The sequence below is a fragment of the Anser anser genome (assembly GCF_964211835.1).
Source record: "Anser anser genome assembly, chromosome: 16".
Lineage (NCBI taxonomy): Eukaryota > Metazoa > Chordata > Aves > Anseriformes > Anatidae > Anser > Anser anser.
The window spans coordinates 4,996,624-5,009,188 of record NC_139737.1 but is presented as its reverse complement, the minus strand read 5'-3'; the positions used below and the strand labels follow the sequence as shown (position 1 = coordinate 5,009,188).

General features: G+C 41.6%; 1 protein-coding gene across 4 annotated transcripts in view; it reads left to right on the top strand.

The window, feature by feature from the left end:
- Positions 1-993: 993 nt before the first annotated feature.
- PHACTR3 (phosphatase and actin regulator 3) overlaps positions 994-12,565 on the top strand; it is a 112,884-nt gene continuing 101,312 nt past the window's right edge. Inside the window, exons 1-2 of one of the 4 annotated variants that reach the window (XM_083801777.1) lie at positions 994-1,606; positions 2,886-3,027. In XM_083801777.1, coding sequence (XP_083657903.1) covers positions 2,916-3,027 — 112 coding nt within the window. In that variant the 5' untranslated portion in view covers positions 994-1,606; positions 2,886-2,915. Of the gene's footprint in view, positions 1,607-1,655; positions 1,780-2,885; positions 3,028-12,565 lie in introns of those variants that run through there. The other 3 variants (XM_083801775.1, XM_083801776.1, XM_083801778.1) reach the window with 3 other exon arrangements.

Here is a 12,565-nt window from a genome sequence, read left to right as displayed (position 1 = left end):
TCTCTGTATGCACAGAAAAATCTATTGCAAGTCAGTTTTAGAGTTCATGACTCCCTTTCAAAGTTGAGTCACAGTAACTCAAAAGCTTGGCTCTAGGAGAAAAAGGGTACAAAAAACACTGTAATATCTTTAAACCATCCCTTAAACAAAATGTTCTGGTTTTAATTGTTTATTTGATTCCTTGGGAATGTTTTATAGTGTGATAAAAATGGCTCATTTAGCTGTCCTTTTGGAATTATGATGAGCCATTTAACTCAATAGGCTTGGAAGAAATTACAATAATTGACATTGAAGATGCGTCAAGATAGCAACATTACGCTCTCAGAAAGTTATCAAATACCCTTGCTGCCTTAATTTACTCCATCACATTAGGATACGGCTTTGATTACATTACCCTACATGCTACTTTTTCCGTAGGATCTACCTTAAGAATCAAAGCCGGAGGGGACAGTACTCACTGAACGAGGAGCTCGTTGATATTTTGCTTTGAATGTTTTATTCAACTTTTTTGTTATCACGAGGTACCGAAGCGCAGCTATGCCAGGAGTTCGCCCCAACCCTGAGCAGACCCACCAGTACAGCTGTCCTGGGGCCTCACCAACCTCAGGGAACACCCAGCCCCAAAACAACTCCCTACAGCAAGGAATGCACTCGGTCAACTTTGAAACTCCTCCAAGACAAAAAGGCAAGGGTGCTTTGTATTATAGACGTGACGGATTTTAAATGTTAAACCACCACCAAACCGCTCCATTTGCCCCGAGCTTCCAGAAATGACTGAAATGAGCGCCCAGGGACCCTCCCCCCAAGCGGAGGTGCCGTTCAGAGCCCGGCCGCGGCACTTTGTGAGGCGGAGGGGTGGAGGCTCCCCTCAGGGTGCTCCCCTCAGGGCGGCCGCTCCCGCCCGCGCCCAACTCCCCTCAGGCAGCCCGCGGGCGAGGCGGGGCGGCCCGCGCGCCCCTCCCCACATCACGTGCCCCACTGCGGGGCGGGGCAGGGCCGCGCGGCGGCGGCGGCGCGCACCTGCGGCTCCCTCCGCCTTTGTGCGGTGCAGGTGCGGCGCTCCCCCCCCCCCACCAACGACCCCCGCCCCGCCGTGACGTCAGCGTGCCGCTCGCGGGGCGCGATGGGAGAATCCCGATGCGCGGCGCCTTGAGGCGGCCCCGGCAGCGGCGCTCGGCGGGGGGGGGCAGCCCGGGAGGCGCCGGCGGGGGGCCGGGCCGGCGGCTGGCTGCCCGGCTCATCCCCAGCCCGGCCGGCGGCATGGCCCAGCCACCCCCCTGAGGCGGCCGGAGCCGCCCCCCGAGCTGCCGGTGCCGGCGGAGGCGCCCCGCCGCGCAGCCCGCTCGACGGCGCCGGGGAGGATGCTGCCGCGGCTGGCCCTGCCCGGCTGACGCCCCCCGCCCCGTCCCCCCGGCCCCGTCGTTTCTCCCCCCCACCCCATCCCCCGGCCTCCGCCGGCTCCATGAGCGCCTCGGCCCGCCCCTGAGCTCCCCCCGCCCGATGGCCGCGTCGGAAGAAGGCACCGGCTGCTTCCCCCCGCGGGGCAGGTCGCACAGCGACCCCAGCGTCCTCACCGAGCCCGCCGCCGCCGCCGCCGAGCCCGCAGGTAACGGCCCCGCGCCCCCCGCCCCGCTCCGGGCACCGGCATCCCCCGGGGAGCGGCGGGGCGAGGCGGCCGGCGGGCAGCGGGGCGTTGCGGGGCCGTGGGGCGGGGGGAGCGGGGTCACCATGGAGATGGGGGAAGCCGAGGCCGACCGAGGGGCTTTCTGCCCCCCGAAGGTAATTTTCGCCTCGCGGGGAGCGGTGTAATCGGCTTAGGGAGCGTGGTCGCGGAGGGGGGTGCTGGGGGCACGCAGCTCAATTGGTGGTACGTAAAGAGGATATGGTGATGAGGGTGTTTTTTTTTTTTTTTTTTCCTTAATGATGTTTTCAGCTTAACTTCACTTTGAGGTATAATTGTAAACGTCTGTTGTTGGTGACTCAGTCGTTTCACATTGTCAGAATCTAAGCAGCGATGTCCCCTTCAGAGAGAGGGGTAAAAAAACAACAAATAACAGCATCACTTTAATGTGATGTGATTGCAAGGAAAGGCCCAACAACAAGCTGGAAGCAAAGGTGAAAAGCACTGGGCCATGTGAATAGATCTTCATGGAAGAGCTGGAAGGTTTTGCTGGGAGGAAAGGAGCAATCAACATAGCAGGACACAATGAGTGGGGTGTTGATCATCTCTGCCCATTACAATGAATAGGAAACCTAGGAATGGCTTTGGGGTTTGGGTCAGGCACCATCAGCCTGAAAGAGACAGTCCCTGGATGCAGTCTTGGACTGAACTTTGGTTCTGGCCCTTGTCAGGTTACTGAGTAAATAAGATATTCCAGGTTTTTTTGATAAACCGGCTACGCTGCTTCCTTCTGAGCCAATGAGAATATTAATATTTAACCATTTTAAGTTATCTCATTTATTTGTTTTCTCAAGTAATTCTGAGCACCTTGCTTTGGAGTGAAATACAAATTAAATTAAGGAAAACAATAGATGATTTATCCCTGATGCCCAACTGTTCCGATACCCTAAGTAAAGGGAACAAAGGACTCTTCTAACGTGAACTGCTCGACTCACTCCCAAAGGGGCGATCTTGCCTGAAAGGAATGTATGTTTCTGCCGTTTGATTTCTGAAAGCAGAAGTGGCTAATGAAAAGAAGATATATGCAATCTCACTTTTAGTCCTCTGTGTTATTTTCTGCTAATCAATTATTTTGACCTTTGTGAAATATACAACAAAGAAAGTACACAACATGTCCGACACGTAGACAAAGATATAAATATTCTACTTTTTGTAAGGAAAAGGAGCTATCAATACTAAGTAGCATTTTTTCCCCCTAATACAGATTTCATCAGATAAGACAGTGTCCCATTGCATGGCAGAAGCTATACTAATATGCAAGAAAAGATGTCTTTTATGGTATCATTATATACGTACAATACGTGGAGAGAAACAAAAGGTGATAAATGACTGTGGGTTTTGTCCAGGTAGGTATAAATAGTTGGTAGTAGAGTTAGCGTGTTTGGTAAGCTTTTCAGGTTTTCAATATACAAATTTAAATTTGTTTATCAAATAGTATTAAGCACATGTATGTTCCAAACTAATAATAAATTGAATACAAATTACTTATTTAAATAATATTTTACCCATATTGTAAGTAATCAGTCTTGAGTAATTTAATGCAATCAGCTACTCAAAAACCTGAAACATTATTTATACTACTGTAAGCATTCTAAATGCTAAACTGTACAATTGTACTTTATTTTATATGTTATTCTGGAAAACAATTTTGTCATTAGATTATCAACATAATCATCTATAGACTCTCAAGTCAAAAGAAAGTCTTAGGAGCATTAAATGGTAAGAAGTTTGTGTTTATATCCCAATCCTACTCACAGACAAGTCTTGTAGAGAAGTAAGTTTGAACATGTAGGATTCCTTGTTCATTTAATAATGAACATAACGCATAATGAAATGCATAACAGGCATTTTCATATACAGTTAAATCATAAAGACAAATACGCTAATAGCAAAACAATAGTCACTGAAGGGACACTACAGAAACAATTCAACTTTTGTATGGTGTTGGAATAATGCTATATTCTTACCAGAGATTTAGTCTTGTTTTGCAACATTGTTTTGAATGCATGATGAGGTCAAGAATCATTCTGCACCAATTCATTTGGCTATGTCTACCCTATGAAAGGATATCAAGGTTGAAAATGTGGTGGGAGATGAAGCCAACCTATCTCCTAAAGATTTTCCCGGTGTTCATGTTTGTTTGTTTTAATAGACATAACTTATATTCTTGAACAGCAGAATTATAGCTTTTTTTCTTTTTTAGCCAAGCTTTATCCAGGAGAATTTTCAATGATGCTAAACTGCTAATGTATAGGTGGAAGCATATAGCTCTTAGTGATTTTCATGTGTTTATCTAAGAAAATTCTCTGATGCAATGCTTCATTTTCCTTTCTGTCTCAAAACACCAGCTTAACAATTGCACTGACTGTACAAAGCATGGTTACAAGACTTGCTGGCTGTCCTGCAAGTTCAAAAGCCTTTATCACTGGACAATATAATGTCTTTTTAGGTGATACTGAGCAATATCAACATCAGACTCGAGGAACTTAGGATGAACAGACTGCAGATGGCAAGTGTCAGTTCACCTTCTTATTGTAATCTGGTTAGCTTTCATTTGCAATTATTTGATGAACTGTTGCTTGAGGTCAAATCTCAAAGGGAACTTCCCATGTGAGAAAAAGCTCTTTTTTTTTTTTTTTTTTTAAAGGACTCGCTCTGCTTCCAGATTGAAATAACTAAGTAACTGGCTGGTTCAAATAGCCTTAGATCTTTACTATGAAAGGAAAGAAGGTAGAAAAAAAATGTGAGAAGTTCTGGACATTCACAATCCTGACCGATGCCAGCAGCAGCTGCAATTACTCCAAGCCTTGAACAATCAAGACTTCATGATAAAGCTTATTATCTACTGTGATTTTCTTTACAAAGCAATCACTGTAGAAATGAAAAGCTATTCTATAACCTTGGTTTACTAGAAGAGATGTAATCTTTACAGACTACAGTGAATTTCATAACATGTAAAAAAAAAAATTAACACATTACTAACATCTTATTAAATGTTCCTGTAGTAAATAAAATAAACAAGGTGTTCAGTAAGCTAGACTAGAGGCACTTAATAGCTACTTATTCTAAAACAGAAATACAAATTTGCTGATTTAGATTCTTCATATGCAACTTTAATTAAACAGCAGCTCCTCACAGTGACCAATTAAGACACCACAGCCGTGGTCTGAGAAGAAAATATGGACTAAGTTATCTGTGGCAGGCTCCACTGACAAATAGGTAATTTCCTCCAGCATTTAAATGGTATGTATAGTTCCTATTCTTAGCATAGGGAATACTGGAAACAGTATGAGAAAGGCAGGAAAGAATCAGTGTTCCTTTGTTTTAATTGAATTAGTAATTCTCTCCTTTAAGATAAAATAATGCACTTCAGCCTGTGATTTAAGCAAACTATTTTATGGCTGGTGAGCAATATTTTATGAGCAAGCCCAGCAAATGTTGGTTTTCGTATTTCAGTCTTTACTTAAGCACACTGTCGCATTGAGTGTGCAAGAATTAAAAAGGATGCATCCTGAATTTGAGAAACCCACATCAAAATATTTGTGTCTTGCTTAATTAGACTGGACTGTTTTTAAGAAAGTTAATTTAATTTTTTCTTATTATGTCATGACTTTATGCCAGATTCACAAAGAAGAATCACAATTACCAGCTTAATCTGTAAATCCTCATAGGAGAGATCTCCAAAATCAGAAGCATCTTTCCCTGCTGCCATTAAGACAGCTGTCCAAAATCCCATCATTTTCACTGAGTTCTGGAGAAGGACGGAAAACGCTATTGTATCAGATTCTAGGTGTAAAGATGGAGCTTGCTTGATTGTAAATGGGGTTAGCTCTGAGCTGAAAAACTATTCTAAAAATACCATGTACTTCCATAACTTCAAGGGAAAATTTGGAAGCAGTTATGAAAGCTTAAAACTGATAAAACATTAGCTAAATTCCAATTAAAAAAAAAAAAAGGTGGTGGAAATTGAGTCAAATGGCAAAGGACAGCAATCACTTAAGAAAACATAACACAAAGAGGGATATTAATTCCAGTGATCAGAGTTCTGTTTCTTTTCCCTTTCTGTTTCCCTTTTTCCATCTCTCCAGGGAAGGATCCAGAGAGAAAGGAGTGTCTAAAGAGGACAGGGATATGAAATTTGAATCAGATTTGAACATTACCATCTATTTGAGAAACAGTTGCAGGAAACCAAAATATTGCTCTCATTATATCCTTCCAGCAGTCAAAGGGCATAAAAAAGATGGACAGCCTCTTTTGATTCATAGTCATAAGAGAGGGGGCTCCACAGAATGAAGAAGAGCACACTGTGTCAAAGCTACCTGTACTTGAGGAGAGATAACAACCAAGACAATGTGAAAATATTGCCTTATCCCCCTCAGTTTTGGGATAATCCATTTTAATTTGTAGAAGCATATGTTGTATTTTGCTCTCCATGTCGCTACTTTTCCTCCCTGACACCATGCGCTTAAAAGAATGACTTTTCAGGAGCGGCAATACTGAGATTTTCAGTGGACATTGCCAGCGGTCTACCATGGCCTCTGTCCCCTCCAGTGCAGGAACTGTACCAAGGCACGGAGCTGCTCTGGTGCCAGCAGCAGTGTTAGCTCTTGGTAACAGCTGTATTTGCACGAGTTCTAGAATGCTGGTTGGAGAAGAGTGATGGAGGCTTCTCAGCCACTACACTATGCTGTGGGGTGCTTCAAGATCTGTCAAGCTAAAGCTGCTTCAAGATAGCTGTTCCAGATATGTACAACTATTTTGTTGCCAGACACTAATTCCCTTTTTATTTCTTTTGATATCATGTGTAATCAGCAGCACTGAGCACTGAATTAACTCAAGGAGATAAAATTGCATAAAACTTAAAAATCCTTCATTGCTGTTCTTAGTTATTATAATTCAAAAGTTCTGTAGCAGGAACATTCTTGTATTTTTTTTTTTTAGGATGTTGAGTGACTTGACCTGTTATGTTCCTCTTGTAGCCTCTGCCTGGGCTGAAGACAGTCATCACCTGTAACCCAGCAGAGCCTCACAGGCACTATAAGGCCATCAGGCATTTAAGTAATGCCTGGGGCAGGTCTTAAGGCAATAAAACATCAAGTATAGGAATATTCTGTACTAGGGCTTTTTGTTGTCATTTATTATTATTTTTAAAGCTTTAAGCCAGCCTGGATAGATTGTTGCTCCCTTCATATGCCTACCATTGATTCCTCACAACTTTTTAGTGTTGTTTTATGCCAATAAAGATTTTAATTAACACTAATTGCTGACATATTTCTTCAACAAGTTTGCTCAGTTTGAGTCTTGTGCATGGCATTAGGGGACTTGTTAGCAACTGGTATACATAGGAAAAGCTTAGCTTCTCCTCCTGCACCCGGAAACTAAACAGGTAAACTGCATGATGTTGGAAGCTACTGCCAGGGAAGGTTTGACAACCCCAACACATATTAAAAGTCCAGTGTAGTAGGTTTGGGCTGCAGATGCTTGTAAGGAGCAAAAAGAAATGGTGCAACTGGAGTGCAGACACAAACTGGTGCCAACTTTTAAAATCTGCTCCAGTGATTTCTTTTTCTGCAAAACTATTCCTTCCAGGCCCATAATTCAGGAAAAACAAAGAAACAATCAGAAAAACAGACTTGTAAAACACACTTGTAATCATGTGTATAAAACGTGCTTAAGACTCAAGGCAATTAATAGCAGAGTGAGTGTCAGGACAGAAAAAGATGCTGCTCATGCCCTGCCTGTCAGTTGGCTGGTGCTGTCATCCTTTTGCAGTCATTGAGATCACTGCAACGTAAATCAGGGACTTGCAGTCTTATCTGTGATACGCTTAGTTGTTGCATAAATTTTCAAATTTGATGCTAACACTTGAGCCAGGCCACCTATTAAATGTATTTTGTTCTACCAGAAATATTTTGGTTTCCATTTCATTTTCTTGTATCACCCAGTCTATTCTGTTAATGAAGTTTGTTTGCCTTGCATCGTATTTCTTCTGAAAAAAGAAGTGTGCCAGGTCTCCTACATCCTTTCCCAACAGTACTAATTTATGACCAAAATTAAATAAGCTTGGAAGTAGCTTTGCTCCAGTTTATGACTTTACCATATTTTTCATATACATGAACCTTTGTGATATTTTAAGTTCTCTCACTCAAAGTCAGAATGTTTCTGATCTAATTCAACAAAAGGGTTCCCAACTGAAACTTACTGTTCCACATATATTTAGTTCCTCGCGTGATACCATAGGGACTATAATGAGGAACACTCAGCAGAGACTAGAAACGTGCAGATATTAATTTACATTCCAGCTTAATATCCCATTTCCACTGAAATCCAAATTTCATTCCTGTAAGACTCCTTAAAACATTTATTTGTCAAATGTGCAGGTTTTTTATGACATAGCACCAGAAAAATCATCACAGTATTTCCAAGCAGCGCAATGCTAGTTACCCTCTAACAAAGGAGCCATTGTGCTTTTGGGAAGCTCGTTTTCTTCCTTATCAAATCCCCAGTCCCTTGCTGATCTCCTCTAACCCCAAGTCCCTGTCACACAGGGAAGCACAGGACTCCCTCCTTTGCTCTGTCCTGCAGCAGAGCATCTCCTCTTAGCCCAGAGACACTCCTCCTGGTTACAGAGCCCCAGTGCGCTGCTGCTCTGTTAGTCCAGGTGCCTGTTTGCTTTCCTGTTCTCAGTGGTACTAGCAAATCCTTGGGGCACATAAATACTCCACTTGATACTCCACTTGAGTATCAGAAGTAGCTTAGGTAGTCTGTCACATATCAATGAAAAGCTTTTCACTGGTATCTGGTCTAGCAGTTTCTCATATCCTTTGTTTCCCTTGTAGAATCAGAATTTGTTAGTTCTAGAATGTTTTAAATATTCTGTTCTTAGTTACTAGGAATCTGCTCTCATACACCAGAAGGAGCCTTGTTATGTGCATGCAAGTTCCTTCGTCACAGTTGTGTTTGGTGGCAGCAGCTATACTCTGGCATTAAAAGCAGCGGGGATGACATTGCACACTGCAAACAATGCAGGATTTTTTTTTTTTTAATTTTAATGATATCAAACAATGCATTTGCATCTCATTGAAGAAATTTTTAGGTCCTAAGTACACAATCATCAAAGCAAGCTGTATGAGGGAAAAAGGCCTTTTTCAGAGTTGCAGTATCTCTCAAATCACACAGAGAAATATTACTGGTCTCTTCTACACTCAATACAAAGGGCATTTCTGTTTCCCTCCTTAACTCTTCAGATGTTTTTATGTATCACAAAAGAACTATCCCAGATTACAAAAAAAGATTCAGGCTCAGATTCTCCAAACACAGATTTCTGGTCTCAGTAATAATACCTATGGGCCATAACTGAAATAATGCACCATTGTGCCAGCTGCTGTGCAGCATATAAAGAGAAACTGTTCGGGCTGTAAGTATTTTTTTCTAATTTGAAAAAGACATAAAACAGTGGAATAAAACAAGTGTTTCTCATATTTTTACACATGGTGAATTGAGATGTAATAAATTTGCCTTCCCTGAGTTTCCGCAGGAAGCCAGTGGCACCACTGGAGGTTGACTGGATTTTGTAAGGCCCAGTTCTCATTGTAAGGTTAGAAAGATTTGATTTTTTTTTTTTTAATTTATTTATTTAATGTAGCTACAATTTCTTGTTTTGTAGCTTCCAATGTCTCTTATTACAAATAATAGAGAAAACAGTAGAAACAATAGGCAAGTACATCTTGGAAGTTGGTTGAATTAAGGAAAAAAATTCTGCAACAATGTTCTTTGATGCCTAATGTTACACTGGCCACAGGTAAGTCTGGTCTTCTACTTTGAGATTTAGCACAAGAATTTCTATTTGTTAAAAGCCTTCACAAATAGAGTCTTTGTGCTGAATATTGTTTCACCTAGTAGGAGAACAAAGAAGCCATGGGCTTTTTGATGAAAGATGGAAAAGGATTTTTAATTATGTTTTAGTACATGTCCTAACCCTTTGCAACTAATCGACCTTCTGAAGATATTTTTTGATACTAAGTACAGGTAGCTGGGAACTTGACAGAGAAAAATTTAAATCAGAAAATACCTGCTGTCCACCACTTCCCCCCCCCCCTTTTCTCCCGGATCAGCTTTGGGCAGGCATGTATAGACCAGTTTTTAATAAGGATAGAACAACAACAAAAAGGATCAGTGAACAAGCCTCCCTCCACTAAGTTGGGCAGTATGGACACTTGAACAGAATGGAAATACTATCACCTAGTCTAGAGAGTACTGAAACCGTGTCTTATCTTTCTTTCTTCAACATTAGAAGTTTTAATTTAAAACAAAAGTAAACTGCAAATTTGATTGCATACAAAAAGTACAAGTACTCAGACTTAATTTGCACACATAATAAATCGTGCACACAGTTGATTCTCTGTGCAAAACAGATAAACTCATATGTCTTTCAAATATTAAAGCCTTCACACTTCAGCTATGAATGATGATGATGTTTTAAGATTAGTCAGTCAATGAATGTTTGCACCACACTTGTAAAATGTAATGAGTTACATAATGCTAGGAGTCACGTTTATCTGGAAACAGTTCACTTTATTTTAGTGGGTAGCTAAGTAACTATTAATCTTTCACAGTCTTCAGGTTTGGAACTCTCTTTCAGGGCTGCCCAATTCATGCTGTAATTAATGGGTTACGCCATTTGTTTATTTATAACATTACGGCATTTTTTAACCAAATTTGTGGCTTTGTATTTTAACATTTAACACCTAGAATTAATTACCCTGGGTTTTCTAAGCAGGTCAGATCTATAAATACCAAAGTCTAAGTAAAGCTAAATACGATACCTCCATTTTGTTTCTAAATGTAGCCAGAGTTTATATGCTAATACAATGGATTCTTTGTGCCCATTAAATCCCATACTTTTGTTTGGAATTCAAGTTGATTTATGGTATAATGTATACTCAATTTATACATGCCCTAGAGAGCACATCACATAACTACTTGAAGCAGTTCAATAGCTTCATGACTGAGTCTGCATAAATATTTCAGTAAGATGATCTTAATCAAAGAGAAACTTACTGTTCGTAGTAAGGTAATATCCCATTATCATACATGCTTCATGTATGCAAACCTGCAATTATAACTAAAAACAGTCAAGTCCTTATGCATAAAGCTCTTCTGATTGTTGTATACATATATGTATATATATGAAGAGACGGTTCACGTGTTAACTTCCTTATTCTAATATATATATATATAATCATCCTCAAACCATTCCATCACTGCATAACCAGCAACTGGACATAGATCACCGTACCATGTCAAGCCAGTGAAGCCTTCAGCCTTTTCTGAGGGCTGCTACACCCCTTGGGCCCTGCTGTCTTCCCTATGCCTTGCCAATATTGATCTGTTGTGAATGTCTGTCACATTTCATCCAGTTGCCCACAGAAGTCTGCATCTTAATCAAACAGCCTGCACCAAGACTGTTTTTTTTTTTTTTTTTTAATCCTTATAAGAATATGAGAAATGCTGTACTGGGTCAGAACAATGGTCCATGCAGTCTAAGGACAGGGTTCTCGACTGTGGCAGTAGAAGATGCTATTCAGTAATCAGGGTGAGCATTCTTTCCTAGCCTTGAACTTTGACCCAGGCTGGAAGCAAAGCAAAGGGTGGCTGAGTGAACGCCCATGAACCCAAAATGAAATATTCATGGTCAGTCTTCTGTATCTGAGTTTAGATAACATGCAGAAGCGCTGATGCTCAGGACGAGTTTGCTCACCATCTAGAACCAGCCCTGCTTCATGGTGAAACTCAGACTAACCATCAGATGAAAGCGGTGTGCCAGAAAGCTCCTTGCTCTTGCACCTACTTTTCAGTCTTTTCATCACAAATGGTATGAATCTGGACAGAATATTTAGACAGAGCAAACCTTCCCAACAGAAAGTATTACCTACTGTTTTACAGAGGAATTATACGCTCCTCCCTATTTCCAGGTCTTGCCATGTAAGAGATGTGAAGAGCTTGCTTTGCAAGTAATACCTGTATAAGAATACCTCAGCCTCCTGGGGTAAAATGCTTTTGGTTACACAAGATGGGCAGAGGAGGGGGAGACAAGGGACAGAAGCTGATGATTGCAGGTTTAGGACTGGAGTCTGGAAAGTTTCCCACACAATATTTAGTGTCACAGCATTATTTCAGTTGGACCTGGGAACTGTGGTGAGTAGACCGCGAAAGGGAATAGTTAAGGAAGATTTCATCTCAACCAGCACACATTATGGTCGGCTCTACAATGGCCACGGCTGAACAGCCACTGGGAGACCACTCAATTACTGGAAGCTTTGCACTGACATCTTCCCTGCATTTTGAGCTTGGTGGACTGAGACAGGTGGATTGAGAGCTTTAAATCTTGACCATCCTAATTTGTTTCAGGAGCAGGGAGAAAGTGATGGTAGAAGTGAAAAAAAAAGTGTGCTTGAGTCACCTCAAATGACGGCTCAGAGAAGGGGGGGGGCATTTCAGGAGCTACTGCAGAAAAAGGAAGAAAAGTTGTACCGACTTTCACTGGCATGCCTTGGGAATCTAAGCTGTTGGGATTGTTTCATGAACTTGGGTCTGAATGGTAGCCTCCTCTGCAGCTACCTAAATCCTCTGCCTCTTTGGGTTGCTCAGAATGCATAATGTATGTAAGCCTGACTTAACTGGGCTTCTCTGAGATTTATGATTTGCAGACAGGACTCTTATAATTGTGTAAACTCTGCATTTATAATGATGGAAGAAAAAAATCCAAACTAGATTTTATTTATTTATTTTTTTCTATGCTAGCAGCTATACAGCTTTCTGGGATTGCAGAAGCTGCAAGGAGAAAGGCATCCACCCCATTCTCAGTTAGACCAGTTCAACTTA